This window comes from Coffea arabica, chromosome 11e (genome assembly GCF_036785885.1).
Source record: "Coffea arabica cultivar ET-39 chromosome 11e, Coffea Arabica ET-39 HiFi, whole genome shotgun sequence".
In the NCBI taxonomy this organism is placed as follows: domain Eukaryota; kingdom Viridiplantae; phylum Streptophyta; class Magnoliopsida; order Gentianales; family Rubiaceae; genus Coffea; species Coffea arabica.
The window spans coordinates 59,263,298-59,283,251 of record NC_092331.1 but is presented as its reverse complement, the minus strand read 5'-3'; the positions used below and the strand labels follow the sequence as shown (position 1 = coordinate 59,283,251).

The window sequence follows — 19,954 nt, the reverse complement described above, 5'->3', positions numbered from 1 at the left end:
TTTTGAGGTCCTGATCCACTTTATAATTTAGCCTATAAATGGTGTCTTAAGTACTCTCAAATTGCTAGGCCAGATTGTTTTATTGACAAGTTAACAATTACACCAACATTGTACTAGTTTACACTAATGTAGTAAGAATTATACAAATCGGATTGAACTGGACATAACTTAACTTTTGAGGCCCTGATCCACTTTATAATTTAGCCTATAAATGGTGTCTTAAGGTCTTTAAAAAATTCAAGGTGACTTATTAAAGCTTTATTCTGGTTTGTTACCCTGCAAACCAGTTTTTTACGTGGGATTTTATCTCGGTTAGTTGCAATCACCACCTCTGGGTTTCCCAAATTACAGATTACACACTTTTTTCCTGTAAAAAGAAGATGAAAAATGAACTGCCGCGACTAAACTTGTTGGTTCATGTTCAAGAGAAAATTTCGAACTTCGCCCACCAAATTTCTTTTCCCGTATCTCTACTCCACACATTGCCCAGATGAAAAGATTGTAACTTCATTGCAATCTTGCAAAAACATATCTGAAATTACCCCAATCCATGGCTTAATGGTCAAGACTGGTCTTGATCAAATACCATTTACACTTAGCAAGCTTCTTGCCTGTTCAATACAAGATATAAACTATGCAGGCTCCATTTTCAAACATATACAAAAACCCAATCTTTATATGTTTAATACTATCCTAAGAGCCTATTCAATCAGTGAGAATCAAAATCAGGTTTTTGTTCTTTTCAATTACTTGAGGGCTCAAAGAATTGTGCTTGATGAATTTACTTTCGTCCCAGTTCTCAAATCTTGTTGCAAAAAGTTTGCCACTTGGACTGGTCTTGGTGTTCATTCAATTGTGTTGAAATCTGGGTTTCAGCTGTTCTTGAATGTAAAGAATACGCTTTTGCATTTTTACTGTGTCTGTCAGAGAATGGGGGAGGCCCGCAAACTGTTTGATGATATTTCAGGAGGGAGAGACTTGATATCGTGGAACATTTTGATGGGAGGCTATCTTTGTGCGTCTCAGAATAATGTGGTTTTAGACTTGTTTAAGCAGTTATGTACCACTGGTCAAATTGTCGGCAAGACCACAATCTTGAGTGTTATCTCGGCTGCTGGGGAACTGAATTGCGTTTTGACAGGCGAGTGCTTACATGGATATTGCATAAAGTTTGGTTTTTGCTTGGATTTAAATGTGGTCAGTGCATTGATTTCCATGTATGGTAAAATGGGCTGCATTGATTCAGGGAGTAGGGTGTTTGCTGAAGTTTCTGCAAGAGATGTTGTGGTGTGGAATTGTCTCATAGATGGATATGCTAAAGGTGGCCTGCTAGATGAAGCATTAGGTTTACTGGGTTTGATGAAGCTGGAAGAAGTAAAACCCAATTCATCGACCCTGGCAGGGTTGCTTTCAGCTTGTGCTTCATCTGGGACTCTGGCATTGGGTCAACGTATACATGACTATGTAGAAGTGCAGGAGATAGTTTTGGATGCAATACTTGGAACAGCTTTGGTGGATATGTACGCTAAATGTGGATTGCTTTCGATGGCAAGTAATGTTTTTGATATGATAGAGAAGAAAGATGTGAAGTGCTGGACAGCCATGATACTGGGTTATGGAGTAAATGGGGAGCCAAAAAATGCCATTACTCTTTTCCATAGAATGGAGCAGGAGGATTTCAAGCCTAACGAAGTCACTTTCTTGGCAGTGCTCAATGCATGTAGCCATGGAGGATTAGTGACCGACGGAATAAGTTGTTTCAGAAAAATGGTGCAGCATTATGGCTTGACACCTAGAATTGAGCATTATGGTTGTATAATTGACTTATTAGGTAGAGCTGGTCTGCTTGAGGATGCACACGAACTGATCAAGAGCTTGCCCATCGAGGGGGATGCCACAGCATGGCGAGCATTACTCGCAGCATGCAGGGTCCATGGAAATGTTGAATTGGGTAAGTTGGTTAAGGGGAAATTGGAAACACTTTATGATGAACACCCTGCTGATTCGCTTGTACTCACTAGCACTTACGCTATAGCTGGGAGGATACCTGATAGCAAAGACATGCTCGAGAACAAAGGGAACCCATGTAGTCAAACTGCAAAGAAGGAAGCTGGAAGCAGCATAATTCAGTTGTCTAACAAGGAGTGGGAACTGGAGGTGTGAATTTTGGAGCTAAACAGAATACTGACCATGCATATGCCGCGTGGGGCATACCTTCATTGATAGATTTCAAAATCTTTGGCAAAATCAGATAAAACCTGAATTAAGCTTGACCAAAATTTTGTTGGATCAAGGCTGTTTCATGTCTAACCTGCCATATTGCACATACACTGTTGCTCCCCCTACTCTTTCTTGCTGCAAATTATGAACCTCCAGTTGCTCTATTATTTGTAGTCATGACAATGATGCACTTTTGAGATAATGGCGAAAAGCAATTCTAAGCCCGGTATTGGCCAACAAACGGATTGAGATGGCAGATGTACGACCCTAAGTTGTATGAAGTCGTAAAACATCTGCAATTCTGATGCCCATCGCCCACGCTGAGTATCTGGATTTCTTCTCTAATTTCTTGTGAAATGTTTTTGCGAACATCTGAATGTGAGTCATAACCAACATCGAAGAAGAAAGAAGTGTAAAGCAAAGAAGATTTGGAAAACAAGCTCGTCTAAAATTGTCCTCTTTTCCGAACATGGTACAAAATGCACTAGCTAAGATTTCTAATAAAAGGAGAAACATAATACAGCTATAGATGAATGATACATTTACATGTCATAGGTGCTAACTGAGTCTTCGTGTTTTAGTCATGCTTGCATTCTTCCCCATCCCGTTCTTATGTGGATGTGGAAAAGCCAGTATATCAACTTTACACGTTAACCAAAAAAAAGGCAGAAGAACAAGGAGTTCCGGGTTCAGCATTCAAAGATGGTTGCTGTACTTGATGGTCAAAACACCCTTTTTATACAGTGAAATTGACGAGATGGCAGCTACAGGTTAAATTGGGGCTCGGATATTGTGGCGCTCAAGTACTTTTCTTCCATTTTCTGCCCACCACTTCTCTGCCTGCTGCTCACTGAAATATTTCCGACTACAGAAATAACAGATTATTAGAAATTATAGCAGACTAATAAAAAGTTTGGGTTCTCCACAAAGTATGTCTCAAAAATGTATTAGTTGTTGATACAGAATCAGAGAAAATATCTTATCCTACTATCAGAGAGTATTATAGGTTTAAAATTTTCTTGGGTGTAAATTTTCAAGGGGGTTGCAGTTGTTAAGGTCTGATTGCTCTTGATCACAACTGAAGCCAAACATATTCATGTGGGATCGACAGTTATCATAAGCATAGATGTCAATAATAATTGGAGAAACAAAGCAGGATTTGAATGGTCTCTAGCATCAAAGTGGTTGATGCAGCATAACACATGCAGCCTTGTCTTCAAACCCTATGTTCATCAATGTACCAAAGATTTTCATGACAATTTCCAGGGTGCTCTAACTGCGTAAATAACTAAACCAAGTTAGTTTGAGATGTCTTACCCACACACATATTCCTTGTTTTATAAAATTCCAGTGCAACCATGAATAGGTATATACAGGAAGACAGCACTTTTCACTGACTAATCGCAATGTGAAGTTACTTTGTCAAATAACCAGTAGATATGAACTACATTAACCTATTTGGTAAAATAGAGCAGATGGAGTAAAATCAGGAGGATTATTTTTAAGTCAATGGGGAAAATTCTACTTCTTATTGCTAGAGGAAATTAAGTTGTTCAAACAATCGTTTGAAGAAGTTATCTCCCTACCAGATAAAGGTCATTTGTGCCAATAGGATAGTATATATTATGTCAGTTGCCGTAGAATAAGCACAAAAAGTTTCCAACGGAGACTTCCAAATGGTCACGGCAACACGACAGATTGATAAAAAAATGTGGGGAGAAAACTTCATTACAGATGTTGTTGAATTTAAGAAGAACATACATGTCATGAGATGACTTAAGTTGGCATAATTTTGTAATGCTCAGCAATTACTGAATGGGCATAAGGTTGGAAATGAATATAGTACTGAGTCACATCGAGACAATCGTAGATGTAAAAACAGGAAACCTAGCATCAAAGTTGTACCTGAAACGAACCCGTCTGAGTTCATTCCCACCCGTTGGAGAGGAACAGATAGTCATATACACGCCTGGTTCATCTTTTATCACCCTCTCTGGCTTCTGCAGCTGAGTCTTGGCTTCATTTGGCTGCACTGAACTAGTTGAGCTGGCACTGGACTCGATTCTAAGAGGGGCTAGGCTAGTTGCTCTCCTCCAACTAGAAGGGCAGCTAGGATCATTAGATATTTGTTCTGAATCAGAATGCGAATTGCTCCTGGCAGGAGGACCCCCAGGCAATCTTTCAGCCATCTCTTTCAACTGCAAGATTATCAGATTATCAACCCCATTATTAGATTATCAACCCAATCAGACCCTGCAATCTACTGTAAACATAATTACTCACTAGTCACTACAAGGAATGACATTAAGCCAATATCTAATACAACGAGTCAAAGGAAATGCATCAATGAATTAATGAATAACTGCCCAATGTTTTCCTGCTTTTAAATATCATAAATATTTAAAATTGTTGCAGACAGTTTAGCAGAAGTACTTAAATTTTTGGGACAAACTCCATAAAGTTGAAATTGTAATTGAATTCTTTTCCAGTTGAAACATTTTTAGATCTCATTAAACCAAGAGAATAAAGTCTGTGGTCTATGCAACAGTTTCTTATACCCTAGAGTCTCACCAATGTTATCGTTTTAAAGCTAACATGTTTGAGTAGGTAGACGTTATGGAAGTGTATCTTCTGGTTCTTCCAGTATGTTACAGCAACATAATATCATTATGAGAGAGGAAACCAAAGAGTAAAACCTCGCCACGGTTGCAAGCTGATAAGCTAAACTCAATGCATGACTAGTAAATTCATATAAACTTACCTATGCATGGAGTATATCAATGTAATAGAAATTACCCTCCATAGACCATAATCATTTAAGCATGTTCTATAACATGAAAGAAAAGCTGACCTGGGCAGATAGTGACTTGATTACTTGCTTTGCAGCTCTGCTTTTCTCAGCTTCATCTGCTGCTTGTGCTGTAGCCTCCTTTAGTTGCCTTGATTTTCTCTCTAGCTCAACCTCAAGGAATTGTGATTTGCTTGCAAGTTCTTCCACCTACGCCAAAAAGAAAGAATCCTAATAAGTCATATCCTTTTGTTGATACAGCAACAACTGCATGAAAATCAGATATCTATGTGAAACCTCTTGCATGCAAGTATTCCATCAACATTTACAATGTAGGTTGGTAGCTTGCAGATGGTTTTGCAGACAAAGCCACATAAAATTCTGCAAGGCATATTACTTGGTTTGATAAATGAGCAATTCACATCTCAATGACTTTATCTATGGTGTCACAACCAGACGGAAATCTCAATACATAGCCACCTATATCTAGGTAGTTGAGAGAGAATTCTTGCCTACTAGTCAAAGTCAACAACTCTTGGACTCTAAAAATTGTGATTGGCCTATTCTCTTTCTATCTTTCTTTTTTGCCTGGACATTCTGTTTGGTTTAAATGTCAATTGAAATTTTAACAAAGGACAGAGTTCAAAGCCACAAATGTTCCCATGTCAGCTGAATAAGAGAATGAATTTGATATTTCTATAGCTGTAACTGTGGCAAGAGATATCAAATAGCACCAATTTTATGGACTGCAAATCTACTTAAGAATAACTACTAAATCCCTCATGGACTAAATAAGGATTTGAAAATTTAAAATGAATTTTAGATATCGTTCATGAATCTAGATGTTTGATTGGAAACACCCAAAAGCAATTAATCCAGTGTGTTTTATGCATTAAGGGGTAGATTATCTACCAGTGCACTCTTTCCCCTTTCAAAGAAGATAGATCCTGGAAACCCAAAATCCAGTTTCAAGGATGCTTTTTCTTGCTTTAACACCGTATATGTGATCAATAGTAAGACAAAAAATGACGAAGCAAAGAATTGGACAATTGTCATTCAAGTCTGTCCGATTGCCAAATTTTTGGGTCTCAAATTCTATTTCTGATATTTCAATTAAAGTCTTCTATCACAATTGAACCTTAGATTCTTCAAAAGTTTTCTGCAATGTCCAAACTGCAAAGTACACTACTGATGAAACTATTACTAGGTGCTGATTACAACAAATATGTAATTCATGAATCAGCTGACCTGTGCCCTTAAACACTTTATCTCCTCATGTAAAGCAGCATTGTTATGCTTTGAATCACCAACAATTGATCCATCTCCATTGACATCTATTGCCGGTGTACGTGTTGCAGGCTGCAGTGGTCTTGTTTTACCTTGAACAGGAGAGGTTGATCGAGAAACCATTCTGGAATTAGGAATAGATAAGGAGAGGAACTTAGAGGTTCCCGTCGGACCAGTTGGGGATTTGAATGAAATGCCCCCCCGTTGATCATCTCCATTTGGAAAAAGGATCAGATTGCTACCATTTAATTCTGCTCTACTGCTACTCTTAATACTGCTAGCCTCAGGCACATTGAATGAATTAGAAGGAGAGAGTTTGGACATGTTTTCTGGTAGTCGAGGATTTTTGGTCTCCTTTTCTGTTAAGTCCAGGGCCTTGTAGAGTACATTTGCACTTTTAACACTAGCAATTCGAGGTGCAGATATAGAGGTAAAAGATTTCTGCAACTTAGTATAACAATCATCACAGACACGATGTGGCTTGTTCGCACTTGGGGCTAAAGAAGCTTTTAGGGACTTCCTACTGCTGCATGCTTTGCAAAAGACAAGGCCACAGTTGTAACAATTGTGACGCTTTCTTCTGAAATTGAAAGCATTGCGACAGCTAGAGCAAACAGAATTATCAGCAGAAGATATCCATTTATGCATACAGATAGCAGCAGTAAAGTTTGCTCCACATACTACAGTTTTTACTTGTTTATCTTTCAAAAATTCAACAACAACTGGTGTATTTCTATCATCATTGTCTCCATGGCCCAGTTGTCCATTTGAACCTTTTCCCCAGGTATAGACTTCCATTTTCGATGTCAAAACCGCAACATGATGTGAACCACAGCTAATCTCCTCTATGAAACTATCAGCAATTATTCCTCCAACACAAGTGGGAGTTTTTCCATCAGCCAAAGGATTCCCTAACTGTCCATGCACTAAACTTCCCATTGTATATACTTTCCCAGCAGTTGTCAAAGCAACAGTTAAATTTTGTCCACAGGCTACCTGGGAAAAACTTAAATCATCTAATGCAGCTACACTTACAGGGACTAGTCTATGTTTTTTATCAGAGTGCCCAAGCTGTCCTTCATCTCCATTCCCCCAGGTGAATAGTTTACCAGACACAGAGCCCTCAGACGGTTCAGACTTGGAAGTGACACCAGTTTCAACAACTGCAGCTGTGTGCCAAACACCACAAGCAACCTTCAGAGTCCGAACTCCTTTCAAGGATTCAACTTCTCTGGGAATATTGGAGCTATGATGATCACCATGGCCTAATGCACCAAATGTTCCATCCCCAAATGTAAAAAGTTGCCCAACAGATGTTATTAGAGCTGTATGCCAGGGCCCACAAGAGACATATGAAACGTGTAAGCCCTCAATAGAGCCTCTAACTTTCTTAGGAATCCAGTGACTGACTTCACTTCCATGCCCAAGCAACCCACAGTTATGAGTGCCATCACCCCAACTGTACAGATCACCAGAAAGTGTAACAGCACAGGTATGATGCTCCCCACAAGCAACCATTTCAATGTTCATACCACTAAGGCTATCAATAAGCTTGGGATAGGGAAGATCAGCCACCAATCCATGACCCAAACGGCCTCCTGTCTCTTCACCCCAGCTGAACACTTCCCCTTGTTTAGTAACTAATATGGCATACTTACTGCCACAGGAAATACTATGGACATCAAGCACCACTGTTGACTCCAATGCCTTAGGCAAATTAGCATCAGTTCTACTTCCAGATGATGCACCTACTTTAAGTTCACCACCACCCAATACCCCTTCACCAGTTCCTTCTCCCCAAATAAAAACATCACCAAGACACTCAAAATCCTCGTGACATGATCCCTGGCTTGATGAACTTACAGCACTGGATAAACTAATTCGAACTGTGTCAGCTGTAGAAATTCGGCTATTTGAGTTGTCTGTGGCCCCAGGTATAAGAGAACTGGCAGTGCTGGTATTTATTTCAGCCAGAAAAGAATTTTTTGATGTTGCTGTATATGAGACAATGTCAGCAAAAGCTTTTCCCAATCTGCTTTGTGGAATACTTTCAGCTCTTGGAGTGTCTCCATGATCCTAATATAATTAAGTCATCAACAAGATAATTAAGAGAGAAAGCCCTAACACCCTAATTTCCAAACAAATTAACTAAGAAGGGTAACTCACAAAGGGTAAACTTGGTGGAGAGGTTCTTCGAGAACGTGGACTGTCACAAGAGGATGTTTCAGCCTTTGTGTCATTCCTTGCCTTGTGGTGGCTGCCATGAGCAACGAGTGCTTTAAGACCGAAAAACCAAACCTCAGCTTCATCCTTATCTTTACATATCTGTCCAAGACAGTAATTGAAAGATTAACAGGGTAAAGTTGAAGAGATGATGAAACTAATTTCCTTTCATACTCGAGCACTAGTTAACTATTTATTAGGAGCAATGAAAAGCTCACCACATCCAACGATCTATCATTATATATAAGAGAAAACGATTGATATTCCTTCTCTGGTCGAGGGTACCGCTGAAATATTGCCTGAAAAGAGAGGGCAATTACCATATGAGTTGGATCTCACTCATTATTCTCAGGGAAGGGCAATTACATACAGCAACTTGCAGTAAATAGTCAACATAAGCCATGTAGTTGCTAAGAATGATGCAAAAACGATGATGGCCTTCAAAGACAAGAGTGCTCTGAAGAACAGCAATCTTCAAACAATTTATTATTTAACTTCTTAGATTCGACTCCTACATGATAGCGCAAAAGTTTCAACTCTCTGTCTCTCTCTGATTTTTTTCCTACTCACCTTTTTCCTAACAAACTGACCAGCTCTAAGACAAGTGATCTTATGTCAATTTGAAAGGTCAGAGATGCATAATATACAGTTGAGGAGAAAAGTGGTAGCTTCTCATCTAGATACATCAAGGTTCATTTGATCTTTGATCTGATAGAGGAATTGGCTTATTTCTGATCAACTAAGATGGTGCCTATACAAATGATAATAATTTGAAAATAAGCATAAAAAGTTTGAGCTATCAAAACTTGCATGCTCATCCAATTTTTTCTGTCTCAAAGCATATTAATTAGGAAACCTCAATACTTCTTTTACTACAACAGAAAATCAGAAGCAGAAGCTAACCATCCATCAATTTCTATTGAGGAAAAATAACAAGAAAAATCAGCAAACTTACAGTACGCTGTCCAGGAATAATCCTTGAAACCTGTCGCAGTTCAAGCTGTTTCTCTTCTTTGCCATAGTACCATATTAAGGCAGACTCATCCTGAAATTTAGCATCAAAAGCCACGGCAAACTAAAATAATGAACAAAATTTCTCTTGAAATGATCAGATTAACTACTAATAAAGGTATTAATCCACATACCTTTTTTAAAGCAGGTCAAACAACAGTAGGTGATGCACAAGTAAAATTGCACTAAGGTAAGAAGAATTACACAGTATGTTGATTTAGGTGTGATTTGGATAGAGAAGTTGTAGTAATTATCTTTCTTAAAAAGAAAATCAACAGAAGCGTATTGAGCAACCTCCTTGCTAATAAAGGAGAATTCCACATTTATTTTCCAGATTACCAAAATTTCCAACCGTTATAGATTATAGAACGTTACTTCTGCAGAAATTGGAGCATTCTCCACCGCTTCTTTTTATTCATGCAACATTTCAGAAGGTGTCAATGTGAAATTGTAAACATGACAATCCAAATCCAAAGCCTAAAAAAGAATGTGGAGCACTAAGTGCACAAATGTTGCTCATTAGTTCATCTATAAGATGATTTAATTTCTCATCAACAGATGGTGGCAAAAACAACATGGCAAAGCAGCAATCTCCAGCTAATTTTAAATTGTAGATCTCTTTTCTCCTCTCTATACTTTATGCTGTTATATATGAGGATGAAGAGGTTGAATGAAACTACCAAAACTATATCTGAAGAATCACAGAGATGTCTCTTTGTATCACAAAGCTCAACAAGGGCTCAGTTGAAACATAACTAGGCATTTCCAGGATTGTATCTGCTGCAGAAATGATGCCTCAGTTAACACTCTCTTGTAGTCATGGTTTATAGAGCTCCTTCTTGAAATGAAGGATAAAAACTATTAAAATCCTTAAGACAATGAACTTCTTTCATTGCGAGACACAAAGTGATAGATGAGTTCCTTGACCTAAAGAAGCTCCAAACAAGTAAAAGCAGGCATTGACAATAATAATTTCAGGCAGGAAAGCTAAGAACTTTGCACAGATAAGATGTACTGCAAGAAGACTTACAGTTGATAGTCGAAACGGGCAGAACTTTGGCTTTCCCCTCCTCCCATACTTAAGCAGAAAAGCCCCCTTCTTGAGCGCTGTGATGGCCTTTTATTCCCATAAGAAGCACAATCAAATATCCTATACTTTTTCTGCGTCAAGTTCAAAAGAACGAAGCAAATGCAATGCGAAAAACAGTACCTGGTCAATATCTCTCTCAGCTAGAGCAGGCCTCTGCAAATCAGCCATTCAAGTTGTAATGCGATCACTAAGAAAAACCCAAAACCCATTTGAACCTCCACAGCCTAAAAACAATCTCCTCCTCCTACAACTACTCTCCCCCATATAAGACCACAAGCTCACAACAAAGCTATTCTCTTTTCATCTGCCCCATCATAAAATCCCTGAAGAACATTCAAACAAACAGAAATCCCTGCTTATTAAAGAGAAAGGCCCCTAAACTTGCTTAAACAGGCCTCAAGAGCTCTATTCACGACTCAAAACCGTTGAACATTCAGCTCTAGAGCGGCTAAACCAACTCCTGGAAAATCCAAAGAAACCAAGAAATCCCTATTCAACCTTTCAAGAAAAACTCCAATTCTTGAATATGTGCAATCAACACTGACGCCTTGAAACAAGATTCCGTATCAAAATCCTTTAATCAACCTTCACCAAATCACATCACAGATTTGCATTTATCACATGTAATGCAGGCCACTTGGAATGAATCTGTGGCCTTCTTGTTCCTTTTCCTTGAACTATAATTCGTAGGGTATAATGACTTCGACAGAAGAGGAAAATTGAAAGACAAAAATGACAACTTTTTTAGCTCGGTATCAAAGCTCTCTTCCCCCTTTCCTGGGACAAAAGGGTCTTGCAGATTAATTAAAAATCAGCAAATTTTGTTCCAGAGGAGCTCTAAAGATGTCGAAATTTTGTCTTTATTTCCTCAACATTTTGTTCTCATCCTTTGTCTCTTTCTCTTTTTCTCTGCTGATTTCTTTTTTGTTTCCGCTCCTTTGTTAACATCCCTCTTTTTCGGAGTTACGCCCTGTCAGCATCAAAAAGTCAGATTCTTGCACCTGAGATTTTTTGATGATTGGGATGTTCTGATTTTGTCCTTTTCTAGAGCAAAATTAACGAATAAGGCCAAAAGTCTGTCTGTAAGCCTAAAAAGGGACGAGTCACACTATGACAAATTACAGTAATCACTCCTTATCTTTGGAATAATTATGAAAAACCTCCTTTTAAGCTTTTGGTATCCACAGGTCTGGGGAAGCCATATTTGCTAGTTTACCCGATATATTTTTTTTGAAGGAAGTTTACCCGATATTTCAATTACACTACCTCTTTGTCTAATGAATTTTTGTAAGAACAGAGTAATCTAACTAAATACGAAATTTGGGGAGAGACAAATGTGAGTTTGAGCTCTGTGGAATAGGTATGATACCATAACCTATTCCCTTTTTTTCTGGCAAAAGAAAAAGAACAGCTATGATATGACTAAACTCAAGAAATGTGAACAAAAGATTTCAAAAACCAATAAATAAAATCAATACGATTTTTCTTGTATATCTCTGCCTTCTCTGGATGAAAGACTCCTCATAAGGCAAAACATAAAAACATATGTTGTTGCTAAGCCCATTTTCTCTATGATTGTAATGGAATTGTGTTGCAACATTCAACGAATTGTATAATTGGCCAAATTGTTTATCTTTATTCCCAAGTTCCAACAATATACTAATTTGTTTCGTTAAAGACTTAAAAGTTGAGTTAACGGACTTGGAAATCAAGTAATATCTTAATTGGAAATATCGTTGGCAAGTAATATCTTAGCTGTAAAGAGATCGTATTGATAACTATGTCCGTTCGAGTGGAATACTTATAAATCTAGATATAAATCATTTCAAATTGATTTTTTTGATTGCTTGATTTTCTTGAATCTCACATATCCAATTGAGCTTAATCCACTTTTAGAATAGACCTTTTCAAACATGTTTTCAAGGGGAAGCAATTTCTTTATTGCCCTAGGAAAGGAAGAATCCAAAAGGAGCTAATAAAAGAAAAATGCAACTAAACAAGATGAGAACCTGAAATCAATGGCACAATTATGGAAACATAAAAAATCAATAGCCTACGAATCTGTCTATTTAGAACATAATCCACTGACAATGTTGAGGCTTTTTTTTTTAATAAATTTTTTCTTTTTAGTATAAGTGGAAAGACTCGAACCCGAAGTCTCTCACTTATATTCCCTTCTCCCCTGGCATTGACAATGTTGACGCTTGATTTCAATGAAAGCAAGCAGCTGCAGCACTTGTTGAACAATGCTGATGGAGAAGTAGCGAAGATCATTAAGCAGAATAAAGAGTTATTCTGATGGACAAGTCGTCCATATACCTTAGTAGTACTTTAGTCACACTTCGATATACAGGTAACCTCAGTTTCAACAAGCTTTGCAATCAGAAAAATGCAACGAAAGATGGTCAAGTGATCATATACTCGCTGCCCAGTTGGTTCTGAGCCAGAAAAAGTACCCCAACTTTGTGGTGCGGTACCAGTAAATACAGGGTGTTAATAATATCCTCTATCATTTTCAAAGATCATATAGTTGCTCCTCCTCGCCCGGGCTTCTCTATCAGCCTGTACACAGAAACACAAAACCGTCGATTATGGACTGCCATGACATCAGCACACAGATAAAAGAAACGTTCATGCAAATGAACAGGAATAAATATTACTTTATTGACAAGAATGTTTTAAATTAATTCTCTTACAACTGGATATACAGGTCTTATAGCATATGTCCTATGTATGGATTTGCAGAAAGAGGAAAACTTTATGAACGATGGGAAAATGCTGAAGTACCATTGGTCAAGAAAGGGGTCCTTCCCAAAATATTATGTGCATTCAGAAACACTGTGTTTGAGCAATAAGAATTTATTTGGATGATTTATTTGATCCAGTTACTGTAGTACTTTTTGTGATGTGATGTATGTGAGATAAAAAGGTGATTGGGAATTGTGTGTATGATGCAAGCAAAACAAAATCTGAAATAAATCTTGCAAATTTTCTTTGTCCAAACAAACCCACTCTGTGTTTGAGCAATGAATAGTTATTGTTTTAGCAATGCGCATGTCAGTCTATCAGCTGAGGAAAACAACCTCACTTATGAATCAGACCAGTACAGCTCGTTAGCAGTAATTATAATTCACTGTGAGCTATGAAAGAACAACAAATGGATCAGTAACTTGTAGTAATTGTAGATGCTCAACATTGCAAGTAGTAACTTTGAAAAATGAATAGCATTAGTACCTAATTTATGTTCATGGTCTGATACTCAGTATTCAGGACACATTTTACTATTCAAGAACTTATTTCCAATCATGCTCTCTCTATTGGTAAACTGCACTACTAAAGATTCCACATCAAGGGTTCACCCCCTTTTTCCCCAGTTTTTCCTCGCCCAAAAAAATTAGCTGGTCTAAATGCAAAATCTAAAACCCAAAGTTAGACGTTTAAGGTACAAACATTTTAGAAAATAATGTTGAAAAAGGACAGAGCTTAGCGTACCCTGGCTATCATTCTCTCAAAGGCTTCTGGTCCATTTTCTTCAATGTATTTTTCTGCAGCAGTAAGGACATCATCTGGTTTACTGAAAACATCCTTCTTTCGAGGTACATACCAGATCTTAACTTGTGGATTCCTGTAGAAAGGTCTAATGAAATGCTCATAAACATAAGCTGCTCCGTTGAACTGAGGTAGGACTAGCCAGCATATACCAATCAGTTTCGCATAGGGCCAAATGGGTAACCTTATGCCAACAAGAAAATCAAATAGTAAGGGCAGGTCAACAGCAACATACTTTATCCAGACATGCATGAGCACATTCTTACAGCAGCACACAGGCAATTCTTTTATGGCAAAGCAAACCAAAATTAAGGATGTAAAGGGGGGGAAATTCCTCTCAGCTTTCAACTTTTTTTTAGCCAAAAAGTTATTCACTTTGTAAACTTCTCTCATGTACTCTCTAAGGATAAATGAGAGGACAGAAAATATCAAGTTAAAACATCATTCACGCAAAGAGTGATCTCGTCAGTCTTTACAGTGGGATGAAATGTGCTTTTATATCGAAGAATCGATGGATATGCACGCGATGAAGCACAAAAAGAAGCTCCTCAATTTAGGCTGAAATATTTTGTCCATTGTAACTCAGTTCCTCCATTTTACACTGGTTACACGTCTACGTGGCGTTGATGCTTTAAGGTGGTAAAATCATGAATATTCTCATAATACTTGCTTCTAATGAGCTATATAAAGGTAGTAATCTCATGATAAATAAATAAATAAATTTGGTATTAGTTCCCCTGTCAACTGTATTTTACTTAATCTGATGTAATTGCATTATGCACTTGGTAACTGAGAGGAAGTGCTATTGTTGGACTTCAGCCCTGTATATGTGATGAACAAAACAAGGTGATGAGACTGAAATATTGGAAATGACTGGTCCAGGCAATGAAAATAGGAAATAAGTAACTTCGGTGAAGTGGATCATGTTCTAGTAGCTTCAAGCATTTGGCAGCAGGTTCAGCCAGTCCAAGGCCGATTCACCATAATTTAGCAGTATAAGAGATGTAAGAAACTCGAGTTTGCAGCACACTTACCACTCAAGAACTTTGAAAAATGTAAGCTCGAACAGAGTAATTAGAGAATAAAGAACCCAATAAGTTAACCACTGCCTGTCATCAGCACGAGATTTAGTCTCTATGGCCCTAATAGAAGCGTACCTGTCAACATCACAATGACAAGGTTAGATTGTCATTTACCATCCTATGAACCATGCAACAAATACACATAATACCAAATAAAGATATCCTTCAAACATAAACATGTAACAGCCATCAAGCCCACCAACCCTCAATGTTACTTTTACTCTGATTTCAAATGCCTTTTGGGAGCAGAGAGGTAAAGGGTCTCTAATTTTCCCTCCTACCATAAAAGCAGAATATCCATTCTCAAATAACATCAGAAGGAAAAATTTACTGGGACAATCTAAACACCGGCATTAACCTACCTTATTTGATCAATATAGCTGTACTATTAAGCAACAAACTAAGCAGTGATTTTGCAATTCTTTCCTCTTCCTCAAAGATTTGCAATGTGAAGTACTATGCAACAAATAATCACGAAAGATCCAAACTTTTTGACAAAAGGACAGAGACTTACAGAGGATACACGAGAGAAATCACAGGCCTGAAAAAGGAACAAACAGATTTTAGTTAGCAAAAAAAAAAAAGGAACTATTTGAGAAGAAAAATCAAATCTTGGTTTCAGCTTTTAGTAGAAAAATATTACCGTGATATAGAAGCATGCAGCAACAATCACATTGTAATGCAAGTAGCGTTACAAAAAGAACCGAGGCAAAAAGAAATTAGAACTTGAAGAAAAATAAATTACTACTACATTCTTACATAGCTATAACATCAATGTTCTTGGCCATCACAGCAAGAAGATTATTCCCAGAATTACCCATTTTTTTTCTGGGAGTAGAATTGCAATCTCTGCCTGTTTTGTTCCCGGGGTCCTGCAAGATTTTAGAACAAGCAGAAACCACTTCCTGTTTTCTTCAGTTTCTTCTCTAGGACAGCGTGACAGAAACCCAAGGAATGTGTTTTGCATTGAGTCAAGGAAAGTGTTATACAAACAAGTAATACTAAAAATTAGAAAAGAAAGAGAAAAGGAAAGTGTTGCAGAAAAGGACAATTTTCTAGAAAGTATGGAAAGGTGATTGAAATTTGCAACCAAGAAGCCTCGAAATTTCTTCTAGGACATGGGCACTTGGACATAGGACATCTTTATGCTTCACGAAGAAAGAGGCACCGAAAAATCTTCTCTCTTTTTTTCCATTAGCTGCTATATTGCTGGTTGATGCATCCAAATTACAATGGCCAATCATATTCGAGCTAGACAGTCAAGCGCAGGACAAAGTATTACTTTAAGGTCCGAGACATGGGACTCGGTCTGAATCTTATTGGCTTTTAGATTAAAAGGATGGTATTGTTGACGAAAGTGGGGTGCATTGGATCTCCGCTCTATTGACTTTCCCAGTTTCCTGTACTACTTTTGACTCCCGAAAACGCGGCAGGGAATAGTGAAGAAAAAGGAGAGCTTTCAATGATGAGAAAAAAAAATAGCATGTGATTTATTGCCTATATTATCTCATTAAGATTGAATCACATTATTCGCCATTTAATTCTTTTTTCTTAATTTTGTGCAAGAAATTGACCATGTTGTTCCAAAAAGACATATAACTCAGTTTCATTTGTGTCTTTCTTTGAAAAGTTGTTTCATTTGTGTCTAAGAAGAAATATAAGCTGCGTTGCATTGGGTTTTGCTTTAACAAAACAAAACCAAAACATATAATAGTAGAGACATTAGTTAATTTCTCTTCTCTCTCTTGATAAGGAAAAAATTTGAATGGTTCGACTCCCTCTTTCCTTCTTTCTTTTGGTAAGATTAGAGTTTCTTCTTGTGTTAAAAAAAAGTTACATTTCGGTGCGAAAACTTGCACTGTATGATACCGACAAGATCAGTGGTCTCTCGGAACAAGAACAATGTAGTGCTAGTCCTAGGATTAATCATCCATGCATGCATCGCCTAGTCCTTTTGATATAGTAGAAATAATTGAACTGTACTCTGATATGTTATGTCAACTGTCAAGATCGTTTGCAAACAATTTAGAAACGTTCTTGCATTTGTCATTGTTGGTGTGAAATCGATTGCATTATTTATCACTGTAGAAAAGGAGCTTGTAGTTGTTCGTTTCTGCATTTCCAATCAGCGTGGAAACACAAAACAAAAAATTGCGGGAACGTACGCCTTACTACACCATATCTCAGTCTAACAGCAGTAGTTATCTTTTCAACCAATCAATAAATTTTGGAAGCAATAAGTTATTTAATCTTCCTTGTAGCAATAGTTATCTTTACCTTGTAAAATTTCTTGGAAATTTCACCGGCTAGTGCAAAGGCACCCGTCTAATCCGGTGATGGTTCAATTCCCTCCGAATTTCCTATTGACCCCCTCGGGTTCACCCATTTCCCTTAGTGCAGAGTAAGAGTAGGTGTAGAATATAATTTATTGTGACAAAAAAAAAATAGTTATCCTTTCAACCAATCAATAAATTTTGGAAGTAGTAATTTCCTTGCAGTAATAGTTATCTTTTCAACCAATCAATAAATTTTGGAAGCATTAATTTATTTAATGTTCCTTGTAGCAATAGTTCTATTATCGCATTTGGTTTTGGTTGGGGGGAGATGGGCTAATGCAATTGAGGTCTGATACGATTCGACTCGGTTGTTGTCCTATTTACGTTATTTAGTGTACAATTATATTATATTATAAGGTAAAAGTAATATACATGAATAAAATATTTGATAAATGTTGAGCACAACATATCCTGGTCGCTGGTTGGGCAAATCTAAGTAGGCACATTACACATTCATCAATTTGATTTAATTGGCGGTCATCTGCAATCAAGAAAAACAGATGTCTTGCTACAGTAGGGCGGGAGGGAGGGGCACATAGTGTGAATTTCTTGCTATAGTCAAAGAACTATTTTTGGAATGCTTAAATTGTGATGATTTTGTGGTTTCATACCCACAACTTTAATCTTTGAGAAGTACTCAATCGGATGTGTATTAAAAGGAGAGGGGAAGTAAGAAGCATAGGAATAACTAGAGGATTGTAAGAATCAAAACTACTGAATGAAAAGCGAAAAGCACAACTGCTCACAGAGTTTTGAAATGTGATTAACGTCACCTTTATTAGCCTTTTGGTGGCTAGCTAGATAAAGCATCATCAAGTGTCCAAATGAAATTAATTTCCATCCTTTCATTCCCGCAATGTTTGATATTCAACTACGATTTCTTGTCCAAATTTGAGTGATTTTCTACTAAATGGTTCAACTAACATGCTTATATAACATTAATACCAGATTTTCTGAAACTAAAGTTTAAAGTATCACAACCTCAACATATATATATATATGTATCTTAAAGGTGTGACAGATTAAGAGACCATGTGCGAAAGTTGCTAGTAATTAATCTTGCCAATTCGTACAAAACAGAAAGCATTGGTAAGGAAATGGATGCATGAGGAGTACCACAATATGCGTAACTCAAACTACTCTCTAGTTTCTTAGATTTTTGCTGAACTCAAAGCAAATGGCCTTCCTGTAAGGAGATTACATCCATTTGCAAGATCTTAAAAGAGAGAGGAAACTGAAAATCCCCCGCAGGGAACATGAACTGCACAGCTCTATTTACCCTTGCCTTAGTGAGTTTCCTGGGGAGTTAGCTTGCTTTATCTTCCTTTCATTGATACAAAATGATGCATTTCTTCTCTTATGACCATTTCAAATATTTCCACAAATGAACTCCAAACGACATGGTGGATCATGATTACAGCAACCATACAGTAACACAATATAAGTGGTTATACTTGCACTGTTGGCAGAAAAGAATCTTAGAAATGTAGCCATATATTTCCCTGGAAGTCAGAAGATGAATATTTGATTGTTTCCTTTCACAGGTTGCTCATATAGGCATGAATGATGCAACAAGTTTCGCTATAGTGAATCACTGCAGTTGAGTAATTTAACCTTGACTGAAATAAGTAAGCATTAAATCAATTCCAGGACAGATTTTAAGTTACTCCAATATATTTTCATGCAAATACAATCATTCTTTTTGCTAGAGAAACTTTCCCAGCACCCCTTGAAAACTAAGACTAGGGCCAACAAATTTCACCAAAAAAAAAAAAAATTAACATGGATTTGATATTTCATCATTAAAATGATTTTTACTACTCAGAGGTACTTAGGCAAAGTGCATAAAAATTGTCAAGAAAATCATTTGGCCGATATCTTCTTAATTTTTCCAAAAAAGTAATCAACTCAACAGCAGGAGAAAAAGTGATGCAAAAAAATAAAAATGAAGGAATGGTGATAAAAGAATATTTTGCCATTCTGGAGAGATGTTGAATAGATCTGGTTTACATGAAACTAACAACAACTCAGACAACATGCATGCTCTTGAAGAAATGGCAATTAAGTAGCTAGGAATCGATATTTCAACAGACAAAGTCCAGCGATAGCACAAGCAACTCCAATCCATGTCCATTTTCATCCAAAAAAAAAAAAACCACGTTATTGATCAAGAGATTATAATACAGAGATGCATTTAGTTGATCAACGTACGATCCAGATCTTTAAGTTGGTCAGACATGTGTGGTAGGGTCACTAAAACGCACCATCTTCGCTGGCTGCAGCCACTTTATATGAGAAAGAGGAATAATGATTCCGCTAGTACTTGATAAACTGATGCGAGTTTTGGGCAATATGATCAGTATAGCTA

General features: G+C 37.3%; 3 protein-coding genes across 3 annotated transcripts; 1 reads left to right on the top strand and 2 right to left on the bottom strand.

The window, feature by feature from the left end:
• Nucleotides 1–201: 201 nt before the first annotated feature.
• On the top strand, nt 202–2,461 carry LOC113719729 (pentatricopeptide repeat-containing protein At1g26900, mitochondrial). The gene has a single exon (XM_027245017.2). The coding sequence runs from the start codon at nt 418–420 to the stop codon at nt 2,161–2,163; it is 1,746 nt and encodes a 581-aa protein (XP_027100818.2). The 5' UTR covers nt 202–417; the 3' UTR covers nt 2,164–2,461.
• Nucleotides 2,462–2,647: 186 nt separating this feature from the next.
• LOC113719728 (PH, RCC1 and FYVE domains-containing protein 1-like) lies at nt 2,648–11,595 on the bottom strand. The gene is made up of 9 exons (XM_027245014.2): nt 10,740–11,595; nt 10,560–10,646; nt 9,474–9,563; nt 8,737–8,817; nt 8,462–8,620; nt 6,257–8,371; nt 5,072–5,218; nt 4,126–4,418; nt 2,648–3,085 (listed from the first exon to the last, which is right to left on the bottom strand). The coding sequence occupies exons 1-9, from the start codon at nt 10,785–10,787 to the stop codon at nt 2,992–2,994; spliced, it is 3,114 nt and encodes a 1,037-aa protein (XP_027100815.1). The 5' UTR covers nt 10,788–11,595; the 3' UTR covers nt 2,648–2,991.
• Nucleotides 11,596–12,629: 1,034 nt separating this feature from the next.
• LOC113718925 (HVA22-like protein a) lies at nt 12,630–16,314 on the bottom strand. The gene is made up of 5 exons (XM_027243859.2): nt 16,010–16,314; nt 15,765–15,791; nt 15,203–15,325; nt 14,112–14,352; nt 12,630–13,181 (listed from the first exon to the last, which is right to left on the bottom strand). Exons 1-5 carry the CDS (start codon nt 16,069–16,071, stop codon nt 13,113–13,115), a joined length of 522 nt encoding a protein of 173 aa, XP_027099660.1. The 5' UTR covers nt 16,072–16,314; the 3' UTR covers nt 12,630–13,112.
• Nucleotides 16,315–19,954: the final 3,640 nt, after the last annotated feature.

Bases quoted from the DNA above. Each gene is read 5' to 3' on its own strand.
- LOC113719729 (XM_027245017.2), top strand. From the start codon at position 418: ATGTTCAAGAGAAAATTTCGAACTTCGCCCACCAAATTTCTTTTCCCG.
- LOC113719728 (XM_027245014.2), bottom strand. From the start codon at position 10,787: ATGGCTGATTTGCAGAGGCCTGCTCTAGCTGAGAGAGATATTGACCAG. The intron at 9,564-10,559 runs GTAAGTCTTCTT...GCTAAATTTCAG, and splicing joins GCCCGTTTCGACTATCAACT to GATGAGTCTGCCTTAATATG. The intron at 8,372-8,461 runs GTGAGTTACCCT...TAATTATATTAG, and splicing joins CTCCACCAAGTTTACCCTTT to GATCATGGAGACACTCCAAG.
- LOC113718925 (XM_027243859.2), bottom strand. From the start codon at position 16,071: ATGGGTAATTCTGGGAATAATCTTCTTGCTGTGATGGCCAAGAACATT. The intron at 15,792-16,009 runs GTAAGAATGTAG...TTCCTTTTTCAG, and splicing joins AACATTGATGTTATAGCTAT to GCCTGTGATTTCTCTCGTGT. The intron at 13,182-14,111 runs GTACGCTAAGCT...TTCTGTGTACAG, and splicing joins TTGAGAGAATGATAGCCAGG to GCTGATAGAGAAGCCCGGGC.